This window comes from Aquarana catesbeiana, linkage group LG01 (assembly GCF_042186555.1).
Source record: "Aquarana catesbeiana isolate 2022-GZ linkage group LG01, ASM4218655v1, whole genome shotgun sequence".
Lineage (NCBI taxonomy): Eukaryota > Metazoa > Chordata > Amphibia > Anura > Ranidae > Aquarana > Aquarana catesbeiana.
Window position 1 is genome coordinate 984,088,336 of NC_133324.1, and position 18,156 is coordinate 984,106,491.

At 44.6% G+C, this 18,156-nt stretch overlaps 1 protein-coding gene across 1 annotated transcript; it reads left to right on the forward strand.

The window, feature by feature from the left end:
• Nucleotides 1–9,026: 9,026 nt before the first annotated feature.
• On the forward strand, nucleotides 9,027–13,455 carry LOC141124024 (E3 ubiquitin/ISG15 ligase TRIM25-like). The gene has a single exon (XM_073612101.1). The coding sequence runs from the start codon at nucleotides 9,042–9,044 to the stop codon at nucleotides 10,854–10,856; it is 1,815 nt and encodes a 604-aa protein (XP_073468202.1). The 5' UTR covers nucleotides 9,027–9,041; the 3' UTR covers nucleotides 10,857–13,455.
• The last annotated feature ends 4,701 nt before the right edge of the window (nucleotides 13,456–18,156 follow it).

Sequence of the window (18,156 nt, forward strand, 5' to 3'; positions counted from 1 at the left end):
CACCTTTATGCTCCCAAATGTTCCGGGTTCATATTATTATACTATACTACCATTATAGGTTTTGTATACTCTCCCATGCATGATGTCTCCCGTTCATATCATTCCAATACAATATACAGAAGGTTATCTTTATTCTAAAATTAATGAAAGTTCATCTTTATACTTCTGTACACAATATATCTTCATGTCCAGGTGAAATCCACCATCTATCTATCTATCTATCTATCTATCTATCTATCTATCTATCTATCTATCTATCTATCTCCCAAATATAATATTTATTGATTATTTTTGATCAGGCAGTAAAAGTAGATTAGACATTAGCAAAAACATACAGAAAAGCAATGAGTGGTTGTGTAATCACTAAACATAAGGAATAGTTACACTAAATAAGGAACAGTAAATAATATTTTATAATATATGCGATCAACCAAAAATAGAAATGTAACATTTTTATGAACTAAATGACAAAATGAACCAAACCCTCTAAACACAAAATGATAAATCATACAGATGTAATTTTATACTGACCAGTTCAGGACTTGATAACATTTCATCAATCTTTAAAAAAAGTATTTGAGTCTTTTCTAGTGCTTACAACACAATCAAATGAAAGTTAATACAACAGTGACATCTAGTGGCTGCCATTTGAAATGACAACTAAAACCAACTCCTTTATGACACCTGGTGGCTGTTTGCACCTCTGCAGCCAGGAATGCAAACATTTCAATTAAAAATTCCTTGCGCAAACGCTGGACAGTGCAAAAATTTGTGACTGGGCCAAAAAATGATATCACACCCTTGTCTACATTTGCGCGATATCGAGCTTCTCCCTACGTGTCTTATGGAGGCGCGTCCATGCGCTGTATTCAGTTCACGATGATGACTGCATAGGGACCGCTATCACAGGCGCCAGAAGGCAGATTACGGTGCCTGAGGTAAAGGGACCAGGTGAGGTTCCTTGTGGTAAAGCCACAAAGGAGAAAAAAGCAAAACGCGGGCAAATGGTGAAACTGTGCTGGGCGACGCTCCTCTTGGCGGTCGCCCGGTCGTTCGCACATATTTTAAATGTCTTATTTTCGAGGTATGGAGGCTCGGATAGACAACCCAGGGCGTTCCACAAGAGGCGGAGTCTGTGGCTCCTCCATACACAGAAAATACCGGAAGAGTCAGATCGGAGAGTCAGCATGGTATAGTATGGCATTGTGACCGATGGCACCGGCGGACAATCTGCTGAGATTCTCAGATTTGCCTGAAAATGAGTTTCTATTTTACTTCCCAATATTGTCTATGGGCGTTCCCTTCTGTCATTCCATAGAAAACAATAATAATCCCACTTCATCTCAATATTAAATATCCCCACTAGGGATGAGACGAACACCCCCCAGTTCTGTTCGCACCAGAATCTGCGAACGGACCGAAAATTCGCATGAACGTTAGAACCCCATTGACGTCTATAGGACTCGAACGTTCGAAAAAGTGCTAATTTTAAAGGCTTATATGCATGGTATTGTCCTAAAAAGTGTTTGGGGACCTGGGTCCTGCCCCAGGGGACATGGATCAATGCAAAAAAAGTTTTAAAAACGGCCGTTTTTTCGGGAGCAGTGATTTTAATAATGCTTAACCTCTTCAATACCAGGCACTTAGACACCTTCCCGTCCAAGCCAATTTTCAGCTTTCAGAGCTGTCGCAATTTGAATGACAATTGCGCGGTCATGCTACACTGTACTCAAACAAATTTTTTATCATTTTGTTCCCACAAATAGAGCTTTCTTTTGGTGGTATTTGATCACCTCTGCGGTTTTTCATTTTTTGCGCAACAAATAAAAAAAGACAGAAAATTTTGAAAAAAAAGTTTTTCTTTGTTTCTGTTAACATTTTTTGTAAATAAGTATGTTTTCTTCTTCAATGATGGGCACTGATATGGCTGCACTGATGGGCACTGATACGGCGGCACTGATGGGCACCGATGCGGTGGCACCAATGAGGTGGCACTGATGAGGTGGCACTGATGGCACTGATGATGGGCACTGATAGGCGGCACTGATGGGCACTGATAGGTGGCACTGATGGGCACTGATAGGTGGCACTGGTATGCAGCACTGATGGGCACTCATAGGTGGCACCAATGGGCACTCATAGGCAGAACTGATGGGCACTCGTAGGTGGCATTGATGGGCACTCGTAGGTGGCATTGATGGGTACTTATGGGTGGCACTGATAGTTGGCACAGATGGGCACGGATGGGCACTGATAAGTGGGCACTGATGGGCATGGATGGGCGCTGACAGGTGGCACTGATGGACACTGATGGGTGGCACTGATGACACTGATTGTTTGCACTGATGCCCCTAAGGGTGGCTTGGCAGGGCATCACTGCAACATAATGGTGCCAATCAGTGCCCATTTGTGGGCACTGATTGGCACAGATTGGGCACTGACTGGGCACACTGGGCACATGTTGATGGCCATGGGGTACATACCTGGCCATCCACATGTTGCCCCTTCCCTGGTGGTCCTAGTGGCGATCCCTGGTGGTCCAGTGTGGTGATCCGAGGGGGGGCTGTGCTGATTGTTTATCCCCCTGTCAGGAGAGCCGCCGATCGGCTCTCCTCTACTCGCGTCTGTCAGACACGAATGAGGAAGAGCCGATCAATGGCTCTTCCTATTGATATTGTGATCAGCCATGATTGGACACGGCTGATCCGCCAGAGGCTCTTTACCAAGATCGGTGTAGCGGGGTGTCAGATTGACACACTGATCCACCGATCGCCACGATGCGCGCCCCCGTGGGCGCGCGGCGCCATGTTATCCTGCTGGATGTCATATGACGCCCAGACAGGATAACTGAACCACCGCCCGGCCGTCATCTGCTATGGGCCGGGCAGGAAGCGGTTAAAGTAAAAAATAAAAGTGAAATATTCCTATAAATATCGTACCTGGGGGGTGTCTATAGTATGCCTGTAAAGTGGCGCATGTTTCCTGTGCTTAGACCAGTCCCTGCACAAAATAAAATTTTTAAAGGAAAACAAGTCATTTAAAAGTCATTTAAAACTGCTTGCGGCTTTAATGTAATGTCGGGTCCTGGCAATATGGATGAAAATCAGTGAGACAAACGGCATGGGTACCCCCCAGTCTATTACCAGGCCCTTTGGGTCTTGTATGGATATTAAGGGGAACCCCGCACCCAAATTAAAAAAGGAAACAGCAGTATACAGGCTCTGTACTCTGAACAGCAGTATACAGGCGGTGCAAACAAGACAGGGACTGTAGGTTTGTTGTTAAGTAGAATCTGTTTGTAATTTTGAACTGGTACATTTTTAACGTGTTTAGCTCCAGCCAAAAAATCTATTTTAAGCTTTTTGGAAAACATAGGGAAGGGTTATCACCCCTGTGACATTTGTTTTGCTGTCTGTGCTCCTCTTCAGAAGATTTCACCTGACTTTTTGTCCCAATGACAAAAGTTTTTTGAAAATTTGGGGTTTTTTGTAAAACAAGGATTGGTGATAAAGCATCAGTGGAAAGGAGAAACGTTTTTCCCATATTAACTCTTACAGGAGAGAATTTCCCTTCCTGGGGTAGATTTCATCTCACTTCCTGTTGTCTCCTTCCGTTTGCAAGTAGGAGTCGTTTGTAAGTTGGAGGTTTGAAAGTAGGGGCCTGCCCTATATATGGGCCTTAGGTGTTGTTGTGGCCACAACACTGTAAGCCCTCACAGGGCCCTGCTGTGAAATATTAGATCAAGAATTGTAATTACACTCCCCTGTTGAACAGGGGCAGAAAAATTGGGCCTTAGGCACTGGTGCTGGTGCCACAACACTGCAACCCCTCACAGATACTCTAGTTGGAACGCAGGAACAAGCCCTGCTGCAAAGTATTGCATCAAAAATTGTAATTACACGTCCCTGTTAAACATGGGCTGAAAAATTGGGCCTTAGGCACTGGTGGCTTTGTCCAGAACCAAAAATATTCTTCCAAGCTATCAGCATGATCTTTGAGGAGGAAGAGGATAGTCACTCAGCATAACAGGTTAGTCACTCAGCATCAGCATAGGCAGTCTTGAAGGGATCTGACATTTCAAAAAAAAATATTCGGTTACATCAGCATCAGGTGCTTGGTATCTGGTGGTGATCCAAGACTGATTCATTTTTATGAAGGTCAGTTGATCGACCGAGTCGGTGGACAGGCGCACCCTGTGATCAGTTACAAAGCCTCCAGCACTGAATGTGCGTTCCGAAAGAACGCTGGATGCAGGACAGGCCAGTAGCTCAATTGCATACTGTGCAAGCTCTGGCCAGTGATCCATCCTCAAGACCCAGTAACCCAGAGGATTTTCGGTGGGAAAGGTGTCCAAGTCAGATCTTGCCCCTAGGTATTCCTGCACCATGTAAAACAGACGCTGGCGATGGTTGCTGGAACCGATCATACCTTGGGGCTGCGGACTAAAAAATTGTCTGAACGCATCAGTCAGACGGCCACCTTCTCCACCGCTCCTTCTTTGACTGACCGAAGCCTCAGCAACACGTTGTCCAGAAACAGGAGTTTGTAACCTCCCAGTCTCTGGGAACGCGTTGCACAGACCTTTCTGCAAGGCCTCTCGAAGATAAGATAAGGTCTGCAACCTTACCCTTGTAACGTGGATCAAGGAGGGTTGCCAGCCAGTATTGGTTCTTCTCCTTGATACCACGAATATGAGGATCCTTACGCAGGCTTTGCAGGATCAGGGAGGCCATGCAACGTAGGTTTGCTGAGGCATTCTGTCCGGAGTCCTCTGGGTCACTAAGGACGACATGGTCTGCAGCCACCTCCTCCCAGCCACGTACAAGTCCATGTGTTTCTTGGGACTGATCTCTTAAAGACTGCTGCTGATGCTAAGTGCCAGGCTCCACTTCCGTACTGACACAATCCTCCTCCTCCCCCTCCTCTTCCTGTGTGATAGATAGGGTGATTAGCTTCCCTAGGCCAAAAGGGAGCAGTGCCACATCCAATTACATATGTATGAGAAAAGACAATTCCCCTGAGTGGACTTTACCGGCACTTGCTAACAAATTTAAATATTGAGTACATGTAACAAAGTGTAAAGAGTAAAAAAGATTTTTATTTTAACATCACATAGATTAAAAACATACTAAATCATACATTCGACGGAACATATTACAAGAACAATAAATAATAGTATTGTTTCCAAACAACTAATTGTACGAGGGCTCTTGTTCACACCCAACGCGTTTCGGAGTAAATACTATTTTTGTCCTTCTTCAGGGATGTAGCAAAAAAGAGCACTTCATTTTTGATATGTTTCGTTGAATTACTTTAAAACTTTCCAAATTGGAATAATATTGGACATTGTTGCTGGTATAGTTGTTATCATAGGAACATAATGATTATCACTAATGGGTATTATTTGTTGGAAGTCCCTTTTACTGGGACATAAAATCTCACCAACCCCCGTCCCTCCCGGGTGTGTACAGACCAGAGTAATATACTGAGGCAAGAGGAGAGGAAACCCCTGTTTGTATCAAGTATTGCAGTGTGTCAGCTACGCATCACAGCTTCTAGCGTATACAACGCCTGATTTGGGGGAAGAGGCCGCGTTGGCAGCTACTTTGCCAGACAAAGTACCCTGAGCCTGGGTGAGGGAGGATGAGGACGGCTTGGTCATCCACTCTACCAAGTCTTCCGCATGTTGCGGCTCAACACGGCCAGCTGCCTAAAAAAAGGACAAGCGTGTCCCACGGCCACACGCTGATGAGGATGCACCGTCTCAATGACAAGCACTGTTGCCTCTAGACACAGAGCCTGCTTGCCCTCTTTTATTGGCTTGTGACTGTCTGCCTCTCCTTGTCGGCCTTCCAGACATACTAATGGCCTGCAGAGAGATGTAGCTGCACAAAGCTGGGATGTATATATATATATACTGATTATACTGCAGCTAGCAGAATCAACTGCCTGCCTGTAGTATTATTAGTATGAGAACACCAGCAATTGTCTTCAGGTAGCTTTAGGTACACACTGTGCAGAGGACACAGTACACTAACTGTAAATACTGTAGCTGCCTGCCTGTGGTATTAATGGGATCAGAAGAACACCACTAATTTTCTTCAGGTAGCTTTAGGTGCACACTGTGCAGAGGACGCACTACACTAATTTGTATATACTGCAGCTGCCTGCGGTACTGTACTAATAGGATCAGAAGAACACTACCAATTTTCTTCAGGTAGCTTTAGGTGCACACTGTGCAGAGAACGCATTACACTAACTTGTAAATTCTACAGCTGCCTGAGATACTAATAGGATCAGAAGAACACCACCAATTTTCTTCAGGTAGCTTTAGGTGCACACTGTGCAGAGGACACAGTACACTAACTGTAAATACTGTAACTGCCTGCCTGTGGTATTAATATAGGATCCGAAGAACACGACCAATTTTATTCAGGTAGCTTTAGGTGCACACTGTGCAGAGGATGCAGTACACTAACTGTAAATACTGTAACTGCCTGCCTGTGGTATTAATATAGGATCAGAAGGACACCACCAATTTTATTCAGGTAGCTTTAGGTGCACACTGTGCAGAGGATGCAGTACACTAACTGTAAATACTGTAGCTGCCTGTCTGTGGTATTAATAGGAGCAGAACAACTGCAATTGTCTTCAGGTAGCTTTAGGTGCACACTGTGCAGAGGAAGCAGTACACTAACTGTAAATACTGTAGCTGCCTGTCTGTGGTATTAATAGGAGCAGAACAACAGCAATTGTCTTCAGGTAGCTTTAGGTGCACACTGCGCAGAGGACGCAGTACACTAACTGTAAATAGTGTAGATGCCTGCCTGTGGTATTAATATAGAATCAGAAGAACACCACCAATTTTATTCAGGTAGCTTTCGGTGCACACTGTGCAGAGGACGCATTACACTAACTGTAAATACTGTAGCTGCCTGCCTGTGGTATTAATAGGATCAGAAGAACACCACTAATTTTCTTCAGGTAGCTTTAGGTGCACACTGTGCAGAGGACACACTACAATAACTTGTAAATACTGCAGCTGCCTGCAGTACTGTTCTAATAGGATCAGAACAACACCACCAATTTTATCAGGTAGCTTTAGGTGCACACTGTGCAGAGGACACATTACACTAACTGTAAATATTGTAGCTGCCTGCCTGTGGTATTAATAGGATCAGAAGAACACCACTAATTTTCTTCAGGTAGCTTTAGGTGCACACTGTGCAGAGGACACACTACAATAACTTGTAAATACTGCAGCTGCCTGCAGTACTGTTCTAATAGGATCAGAAGAACACCACCAATTTTATCAGGTAGCTTTAGGTGCACACTGTGCAGAGGACGCACTACACTAACTTGTAAATACTACAGCTGCCTGCGGTACTAATAGGATCAGAAGAACACCACCAATTTTCTTCAGGTATCTTTAGGTGCACATTGTGCTGAGGACGCACTACACTAATTTGTAAATACTGCAGCTGCCTGCGGTACTGTACTAATAGGATCAGAAGAACACCACTAATTTTCTTCAGGTAGCTTTAGGTGCACACTGTGCAGAGGACGCACTACACTAATTTGTAAATACTGCAGCTGCCTGCGGTACTGTACTAATAGGATCAGAAGAACACCACCAACTTTCTTCAGGTAGCTTTAGATGCACACTGTGCAGAGGATGCACTACACTAATTTGTAAATACTACAGCTGCCTGCGGTACTAATAGGATCAGAAAAACACTACCAATTTTCTTCAGGTAGCTTTAGGTGCACACTGTGCAGAGGACGCACTACACTAACTTGTAAATACTACAGCTGCCTGCGGCACTAATAGGATCAGAAGAACACCACCAATTTTCTTCAGGTATCTTTAGGTGCACATTGTGCAGAGGACGCACTACACTAACTTGTAAATACTGCAGCTGCCTGCGGTACTGTACTAATAGGATCAGAAGAACACCAGCAATTTTCTTCAGGTAGCTGTATATACTGTAAAAACACCTGCCTGCCTATCAGTAGGAAGAGAATAACAGGAACAGCTTTATATAGTGTGGGGCATGTACTAAACCACCGCTTTGGCCAATTATGGCTCTCTGTACAGACGGCGCTGTGATTGTCCAAGCATGCGGGTCATAGTGCATGCTTGGCCAATCATCAGCCAGCAATGCACTGCGATGCCGCACTGAATTATGGGCCATGATGCGCCACTCGAATTTGGCACAAACGGCCCATATCGTTCGTAATTCGACGAACGGGTGAACACACGATGTTCAAGTCGAACATGGGTTTGACTCGAACACGAAGCTCATCCCTATTGAGGGGACAGAAAATTTACACTGTTATGCCGCGTACACACGGTCGGACTTTTCGTCTACAAAAGTCCGACAGCCTGTCCGACAGACTTCCGGCGGACTTTCAGCGGACTTGCAGCAGACTTTCTAACGAACGGACTTGCCTACACACGACCACACAAAAGTCCGACGGATTCGTACGTGATGACGTACACCGGACTAAAATAAGGAAGTTCATAGCCGGTAGCCAATAGCTGCCCTAGCATGGGTTTTTGTCCGTCGGACTAGCATACAGACGAGCGGACTTCGGGGTCCGTCGTACTTACGACGTAAAGATTTGAAGCATGCTTCAAATCTAAAGTCCGTCGGATTTTAGGCTAAAAAAGTCCGTTGAAAGTCCGGAGAAGCCCACACACGATCGGATTACCAGCCAGCTTTAGTCCGTCAGCGTCCGTTGGACTTTTGTAGACGAAAAGTCCGACCGTGTGTACGCGGCATTACAGTTGTACACTCACTACTTTACATTGTAGCAAAGTGTCATTTCTTCAGTGTTGTCACATGAAAAGATAGAATAAAATATTTACATAAATGTGAGGGGTGTACTCACTTTTGTGAGATACTGTATTATCTGTGTTCCTCTGTATGAAAGTTCCTATGACTACGTGTCTCAGCCCCTCCCTTTGTAAGAATGTACAGAACTGGTTAATGAGTGTCAGATACTTTCAGTTTCATTTCTCACTTCTGCTCTCAGCGATGGCGTCTGTTGATCTGAGGAAGGAGCTGGAATGTTCCGTCTGTCTGAACATTTATACAGATCCTGTAACCCTGAAATGTGGACATAACTTCTGCCGGGACTGTATTGGTCGTGTGTTGGATACACAGGAGAGGTCTGGAGGTTATTCCTGTCCTGAATGTAGACAAACATTCAGGAAACGCCCCGTCCTTCAGAGGAACATAACACTGCGTAACATAGTGGAGAATTTCCTGTCTGCTCAGCCAGATGAGGAGGAGTCCGGGGTCTTCTGTACGTACTGTATTCACACTCCTGTACCTGCTGTGAAATCCTGTCTGCTGTGTGAAGCTTCTCTGTGTGACAATCACCTGAGAGTTCACAGCAAGTCACCAGAACATGTCCTATGTGACCCCACCACTTCCCTGGAGAACAGGAAATGCTCCGTCCATAAGAAGATCCTTGAGTATTACTGCACTGAGGACTCCACCTGTATCTGTGTGTCCTGCAGTTTGGCTGGAGAACATCGGGGACACCAGGTGGAGACTCTGGATGAAGCCTCTGAGATGAAGAAGAAGAAACTGAGGAATGTTCGGCAGAAACTGATGACAGAGAGAGAGGAGATGGAGAAAAGAGTCCAGAGTCTGCAGGAACACAGGAGGAAAGTACAAGGAAAAGCAGATGATGAAACAGAGAGAGTCACTGTCTTGTTCAGAGACCTCAGGAGACGTCTGGAAGACCTGAAGAAGAGAGTCCTGAGGGAAATCTCCGGGCAGGCAGAGCGGATCTCCGGGATAATCAATGATCTGGTCCAGGACCTGGAAATAAAGAAGGAGGAGCTGTCCAGGAAGATGGGGGACATTGAGGAGCTGTGTAACATGACGGATCCACTGACTGTCCTACAGGAATCAGACACAGGTGACTTGTGTGATACTGAGGATGGAGATGATGAGGACAGAGAGAGACATGATAAACTCCTCCATGATGGAGGGGATCTGGATGTGGGGGGGATCTCACACACATTACACACAGGTTTATCTGATATCATGTCTGGGGTAAATGTAGAGAAATGTCCAGGCACACATGTCTATCCACATTCTGCTACAAAGGGCAAAGGTCACATCAATGCTGAACCATCCAGGAGACCTCCCCAACCATCCAGGAGACCTCCTCAACCCTCCCCCACCATACAACCATCCAGGAGACCTCCCCAACCTTCCCTCACCATACAACACTCACACCTCCAGGCTGGAGGACCAAATATTGGGGCTGTACAGCAAACATCGGGGGTGTCGGGGGTTACAGACATATTACTGGATGTGAGGACAGCTGCTAATGATCTACATATATCACATGACAGGAAAACTGTATCCTCCTCATCATCACCTCAGAATCGCCCAGAAACACCAGAGAGATTTGAGGATTCTCAGGTGATGAGCAGTCAGAGGTTCTCCTCAGGGAGACATTACTGGGAAGTGGATGTCGGGGGGGCAAAGTACTGGATAGTCGGGATGGGTTACCCCAGTATAGACAGGAGAGGGGGTCAGTCAGTGATTGGATGGAATAAGAAGTCCTGGAGTTTGGAGAGGGGGAGGTGGGATAATCATTACTCAGTGATACATGGCCGTAATAAGATCCGATTACCCGGCGGTATCTCCAGTGGGAGAGTCAGGATATATCTGGATTATGAGGCCGGGCGGATCTCCTTTTATGATCTGTGTGACCCGATCCGACATCTCCACACCTTCACCACCACCTTCACTGAGCCCCTCCATGCTGGGGTATATGTAGGGGGATTGGGAGGTTGTATAAAGATATGTGGGGGGAATGAGAAGTGAGAGATCTGCCCAGAGACATCACAAGGTGGATTATCTGATTGGTGATTGGTGGAATACTCATCCAATAGGAGGAAGCAGAGGACAGGAAACATGAGTGATTTATTTATAAAGCTGCAGGTTCCGGGGCCGTCATCTTCATCCTAAACCTCACTTCACTACCTAGTGTGTCACTGACCAGGAACAAGCATGCAGGAGGTCAGATTGTTCAGCCTTCACTGGCTGCATGCTTGTTCTGGGTCAGTGACACACTACATAGTGTAGCCAGGATCAGGATGACGGCCCTGGGGTCTCCACCATCACTGTCTATCTATAGAATAAAGTTTTTTTTAAGCTTTGCATGGAGTGGGGGAGGATTAGAACCTCTGTCAGATTTTTTTTCTGCTATCTGGGGCTCCATTAGAGAGATTTCCCCTCACTTCCTGTTCCTGTGTCAACATTTCCCCAGACAGGAAGTGAGGGGAACTCTCCAACAACAACACAGACAGAAATAAAAATCATTTTCTTTAGCAGAGTAGGGGAAGGATTATAACCCCTGTCAGATCTTTATTTCTGTCTGTGTCCCTCTTGTAGATTTTCCCTCATTTCCTGTCTGATAAAATGTTGTCACCAGGACAGGAAGTGAGGGGGAATCTCTCTAATGGATCCCAGGATAGCAGTAAAAACCTGACAGGGGTTCTAATCCTCCCCCACTCCATCCAAATCTAGAACAATAGGATTTGTCTAGACACACACTTTAATATCCACAATGAGAATTCCTACATTTCTGTCCTCACAGGTTCCTTTACATGACCAATCCATGGATCTGTGATTGCTCCTCCCCCTCACTGTGATTGGCTGTGATGATTATCACTATGAATACAGCCAGTGCTAGTCTTGTTCCTATTGGTTATGATGTGGAGGGGGCGGGGATTGTGGTGTGGGTGTGGTAAAGTGGACAGGTGATGGGGGAGGGGTATACAGTCTCAGGAAGTGGAAATCCTCGGCTCTGTATATGGGAATATTGATCAATGATTGGATATAGATATAACAATCAGACAGATTGGACTATTACTAGTATAGCACAGACCTGAGACTGGTCCTGCTGCTTGGTCCCAGGTTCTATTCCCTGATAGGCCCAAAGCAGCCAGGCACAACGCATTTCCTCCATCAAGTCATAGATCAGGCCTTGGATGTACTTTTGTAGTTTATTTGCTCTAAGGCTGGGTTCACACTGCTGCGGTGCGGGAACGCAGCGAATTTACTGCGGGTTCCCGCACCGCACCAACTCGCACGGCAGTTCACACTGCCATATGCGAACTGCTGGGGAGTGTCATACAATGTTAATGACACCCCCAGTTCAGCCCGCATATCGCAATGCGAACTGACAATTCGGACACTTTCGGATCGCATAGGTGTGAACACCCATGCGATCCGATTTTGGTCCGAACAAAAAAAAGGGTCCTGTGCGAGTTTGCACCGAATGCGGTGCGATATCAGCCATACTATCTGTATGGCTGATATCGCACAGCACAGACATCGCATGTGATGTGAACAGCAGTGCGCTGCGAATCACATGCGATGTCTGCAACGGCAGCAGTGTGAACCCAGCCTAAAAACTGGGGTGGGGGAGGGGAGTTTTGGGATACTCCAAAATGTCTAATAAACTGTAATGGAGGACAGTAAATCTGGGTGAGAACCTCCCTCTTGGATGTGAAGGGTAACTAGATTCCAGACAGGAAGTCTTCAGTAGAAGTATAATCCTGAGTGTAGTGCTGGGAGCTCTCCTGTCCCTGGAATTAGACATGTGCGGATCGTATCATTCCGAAATAAAATTCAAACATATTTTTATTATTCGGAAATTCGGATGTATCCAAATTAGAATAGTACTAAATCCGAAATAACGAAATAACAAAATTTACAAAGAGTATACAATAGAATAGAAAATAAAGGAATAGAATAGAAAAAAAAAATATTTTCTATTCCTTTAATTTCTATTCTATTTTATTATTTTTGTAAATTGGAAAACTACAGGGGGTCCCCGACTTACCAACAACCAAGTTGCGAACGACTCCTACCTACGAACAAGGCCCGAGTGGCGTCACTGCCGGCCGAATCTTCCTCTCCTTGCTGGAGTGAGCCGTTCCTCCGCTCCTGGCCTGGCTGCGGGCCCCCCTCATCATCCTGCCTGCCCATCCACAGGCCTGGTACAGTCCGGTGGCCTGCCAGGCCTCTAAAACTGCCATCGTGGCCACGGCCTTGTCCGGCCTAGTGAAGCCTCCAGGATCCCCAGTCTTTCCTGTGCCGCTGCACCGCGGCCGGCCTGCCTGGACTCGGATCGCAGACACTGCTGCTTTCACCATCCATCCATCTCCCTGCTGTGCCATCAGCTAAGCTGCCTCGCAGCTCCCCTCTGCTGTCTCCTATCCCTGCCACCATGTAAACAGTGAGAGGGGAGAGCTGTGCCCCTTCCCTCTCAGCTGTGACAGGATATCTAGCACAGTGCTAGGACTGCTGTTTTGGAGGTGACAGGGTCAATAAAGAGAACTTGTCACCTCCAATTGCTATCACACAGGGAATAGTTTTCTCCTGTGTGATAGCAATAAAGTTAAGTAAATAAAAATTGATTAAAAAAAATAAAAAAATAAAAAAATAATAAATACAGCAATAATTCAATTAATAAAATTAAAAAGTAATTAAAAAAGTAAAGAATAAGAAAAATAATATTAAAAATAAGAAAATAATACAAAAATAAAAAAAAGACTGGATTTGCACTTAAAAAAGGTGCTAAAAAATGAATAAAAACCAAGCGCTGATGTGGACAGATATGTGTGATATAAATAAATTGTGCTTAAAAATATATATACCAATATAGTTAGTGCTATGAAAAAATCAGTAAATTAAAGCTGCTATCAATATAGGGTGATCAGATAACCAAACAAATAGTACTAAGTATAAAATTGATGCGCTTTAAATAAATAGTGCACAATATGCTGCTGCGACTAAGCTTAAATCCAGGAATAAAAAATGCATACATGTGAATAAAATAAATTAATAATTATGGTGCTAATACATGTGTTAAAATTGCCAAAATAAATCTTCAAATTGGTGATGTGACGGTGAGTATAAATAAAATAATAATGACACTCTGAGTACAATGTCCAGGCAGAGATAAATAGTGGGAGAAAGTAAAAAAAAAAAAAAAAAAATTTTAAACAGTTCCTTCCCTTAATCCAGATTGATTGACTCACTGGGTTAGATGGTTTGTACCAGGATATTTAGTTTTTCTTGCATCCCACTTCAGCAATTACACTGCTGGTGATTCGGCTCTCAGGATAAAGGTTTTATGCAAAGCAAACAAAAAAAATAGATCATTGTGCAGTGAACTTACTAGATAGTACATAAGCAAAACAGGGACAAGAGATACACTCACACAGTCCCGGTCTATTAGAAGCAAATAGCGGCTGACTGCAATCTGCTTATTTTGCTTCTAATAGACCGGGAGTGTGTGAGTGTATCTCTTGTCCCTGTTTTGCTTATGTACTATCTAGTAAGTTCACTGCACAATGATCTATTTTTTTTGTTTGCTTTGCATAAAACCTTTATCCTGAGAGCCGAATCACCAGCAGTGTAATTGCTGAAGTGGGATGCAAGAAAAACTAAATATCCTGATACAAACGATCTAACCCAGTGAGTCAATCAATCTGGATTAAGGGAAGGAACTGTTTAAAATTTTTTTTTTTTTTTTTACTTTCTCCCACTATTTATCTCTGCCTGGACATTATACTCAGAGTGTCATTATTATTTTATTTATACTCACCGTCACATCACCAATTTGAAGATTTATTTTGGCAATTTTAACACATGTATTAGCACCATAATTATTAATTTATTTTATTCACATGTATGCATTTTTTATTCCTGGATTTAAGCTTAGTCGCAGCAGCATATTGTGCACTATTTATTTAAAGCGCATCAATTTTATACTTAGTACTTAAAAAAGGTACTGTTCCGACTTACAAACAAATTTGACATAAGAACAAACCTATAGTCCCTATCTTGTTCGTAACCCGGGGACCCCCTGTATTTGAATTTGAAAACTATTTGAAATTGATTCGAAAACTTTTCAAATCATTTTGAAAACGAATCCCAAAGACAAAATAACAAATTAAAGTAATTTAACTAAACAAATTTATGTAAGTAACAAATACAAAGTAAACAAATGATTTTGTTCTACACATGTCTACCTGGAATCCACATGGTAGATCCTCACGGTGTCCTGTATGCTGTGTTGCCACCTGCAGTATCAGTCATCTTCTGTACATGTTGTCTGTGTCTTGGATCCTCAGATGAGATTTCTGTGTTCCTTCGGGAGGCTAGGCCAGAGGTCCTCCAGCCCAAGCAGGAGCCAGGACCCCACAGGTATTCTCCCAGGGGTACCACAGCCCTCAGGATGGGTCTTACTCCTCCAGGAACAAGAGAGAGCCGTTCCAAGCCCCAGCCTATTTATACCCCTCTCAGCCCCCTGCTGGTCACTCACTCTCCTGACCAGGGATTGGCTAAAGAGGCATGAATATGCCAGCCAGGGTCTAAGTTCCTCCACCCCCTATATCCCAGAATTCAGTGGAAAGTAGTTGATCCTGCACCAGCTGACCATTAGATGTATGGTGTGACATGGTGCAGGAGTCCAATAATTAGAGCTGTGTTAGATGCCCCCTGGTGTGTTTATATACCTCTGTTTGTTGGTGGTCACCTATGTATTTCTTACCTGTCTTGAACAGCTCCCTATCTGGATACTACAGGCACATCCACATTAGGTGGTCTCAGTGTACACTGAAATGACGCCCGCTTGGTTGAGGCTCCCGCCCTTCCCGCCTGCTCCACATCCAGGTGGGAATATGGGGGGGTTATGGATGTGATGGAAGTTGAACAACTTTGATGTTTTTACTGGAGTGACAGTTTGGGGGAACTTTACTATATCCACACTATCTGCAGAGCTATCCCTGAGGGAGGAGCCAAGTGACTCCGAAACGCGTCGGATATGCCTATGCAACCTCTGCATGTAGATACCAATACTGATACTGTGTGATTTTGCATTGTGCCATTGTGTACCCCTTCTTTTTACTGTGTACTATTTCTGATATATTTACTACCTTTTGTATGTAATTCTTTAATAATAAAACTTCAGTTTATAAATCTATGTTTCCTCTCTGAGCCTTTAAAGTCCCATTGAATGGGGGAAACCTCTTTTCTGTAGCAGATATTTAACCTCAAATTTATGTCAGCAGAACCTAGAACAGGCACTAACAAACGATCACCGCTCCCCCTGATTACAGGGAGGCCAAAAACTACATTTACCTAACACTAGTAGCCCACTGAGGGGCGCTACACTACAATCACTATTGTCCCTTCAGTCCCGGGACCTCTATAATCCTTATGGGGCAGCACAATTGTTACATTTCCTGTATGGACATATTCATTGAAAAAAAATTATGATATGATTTACTAATGATGAAATGACATGACTAAGTGCTTATATGCTAATGTTAGGTTCTTTATATAATAACAGGTTCTCTGTCTAGAAGGATTTTACAGAAAGATGTTATTAGAACAATTTGTTGTTCTCGGGATCCTTGGAAGGTCTTGTTGGGGAACATAGAGACAGTTGGTCTCTTTCTTCTACAATGAGGGATTTGGGAGTCTGGAGGTGGGACAAGCTGATAAGGTGTTCAGAGATAACAGAAATGAATGTCTCTTGTAATGAATGATGTGCTGCTTGTACAAATTCTTCAGTGAATGATTCCATCTGTAAAATGTTGATGTTTGGGATAGTCCTCCATGACAACTGTCCAGGATTGAAGGGTAAAAGCCTCCCATTCATAGGTGTGTGCACGGGGTGTGCCTAGGCACACCCTAATAACCTGTGCTGGCTGTCTCCTGAGATCTGCCTGTGGGACTGCTGTGAAAGGTTGCATCTAATGAGTATGCAGTCTCTGCTGTCTGTGAGACATTATCACACTGAGCTGATATTGATGTTTGCCAGAGCCGCACAGTGTGTGAATCTGACATGTAATGTAACTGAATGCAGAGAGAGACCAGCTGTCAAAATTCAGCGTTGATGTCGGGGGTGGGCGGGACCCACCAGCTATCAAGCACCAGACAATGGGATAGGGTCTGGGTGAGCCACAGTGTGTATGTGGCCCTGCCCCTTTCTTAAGCAGATGCAAACAAAGCCTGGGGAATGCCCAGGAAAAAACCAAAGCCTACTTACCACCAACTCGCAGACAACCAAATTGACCTGTCTAACAGTATGCGTTAAAAACAGGGGTTTAGTCTGCACGCATTTGCAAATGCATGCGTAAGCCACAGAGCCTCGTCACGGCACCCTGATATCTGTGGTCCTAACACTAAAATATGAGTGTCCCCACAGTGGAGGCACATGCATTCTGATGGATAAATGCTGGCAGGTGGACTGAAGGGCAGCCCATCCCTTCTTAAAGGTACAGGAGCACACCAGACACCCAGCAAAAAGCTTAAGCAGCCCAATGATTGTCTGGTGTTTGATAGCTGCTGGGTCCCGCCCACCCCAACATCAATGCTGAATTTTGACAGCTGATCTCTCTCTGCATGCAGTTATATTACATGACAGTTTCACTAAATGTCAATATCGGCTGAGTGTGAAACTCCCTCTCCTCTATCAGTGCCAATCAGTGCCACCTGTCAGTGCAATCAGTACCACTAGCCAGTGCCAATCAAGGCGACCTGTAAGTGTCAATCAGTGCCACCTGTCAGTGCCAATCAGTGCTTCCGATTAGTGCCATCTGTCAGTGCCAATCAATGCCACCTGTCAGTGCCAGTCAATGCTAATTAGTGCTTCCAATCAGTGTCACCTACCAGTGCCACCAATCAGTGCCAGTGCTTCCAATCAGTGCCACCTGTCAATGTCAATCAGTGCCACCTATCAGTGTCCATCGGTGCTGCCAATCAATGCCCATGAGTGCCACCTATCAGTGCCCATCAGTGCTGCCTATCAGTGCCCATCAGTGCTGTCAATTAGTGCCCATCAGTGCTGCCAATCAGTGCCATTAAATGTTGCCAATCAGTGCTGGCTATCAATGCCGATCAGCACTGCCTATTAGTGCCAATCAGTGCAGCCTATCAGTGCCATTAGTGCTGCCAATCAGTGCCACCTATCAGTGCTTTCTATTAGTGCCAATTCGAACGTGATGACGTACAACAGGACTAGAAAAGGAAGTTCAATAGCCAGTAGCCAATAGCTGCCCTGCCCTGTCGTTTTCGGTCCGCCAGACTAGCATACAGACTT

Excerpts from the sequence above, each read along its gene's own strand:
- LOC141124024 (XM_073612101.1), top strand. The coding sequence starts at position 9,042 with ATGGCGTCTGTTGATCTGAGGAAGGAGCTGGAATGTTCCGTCTGTCTG.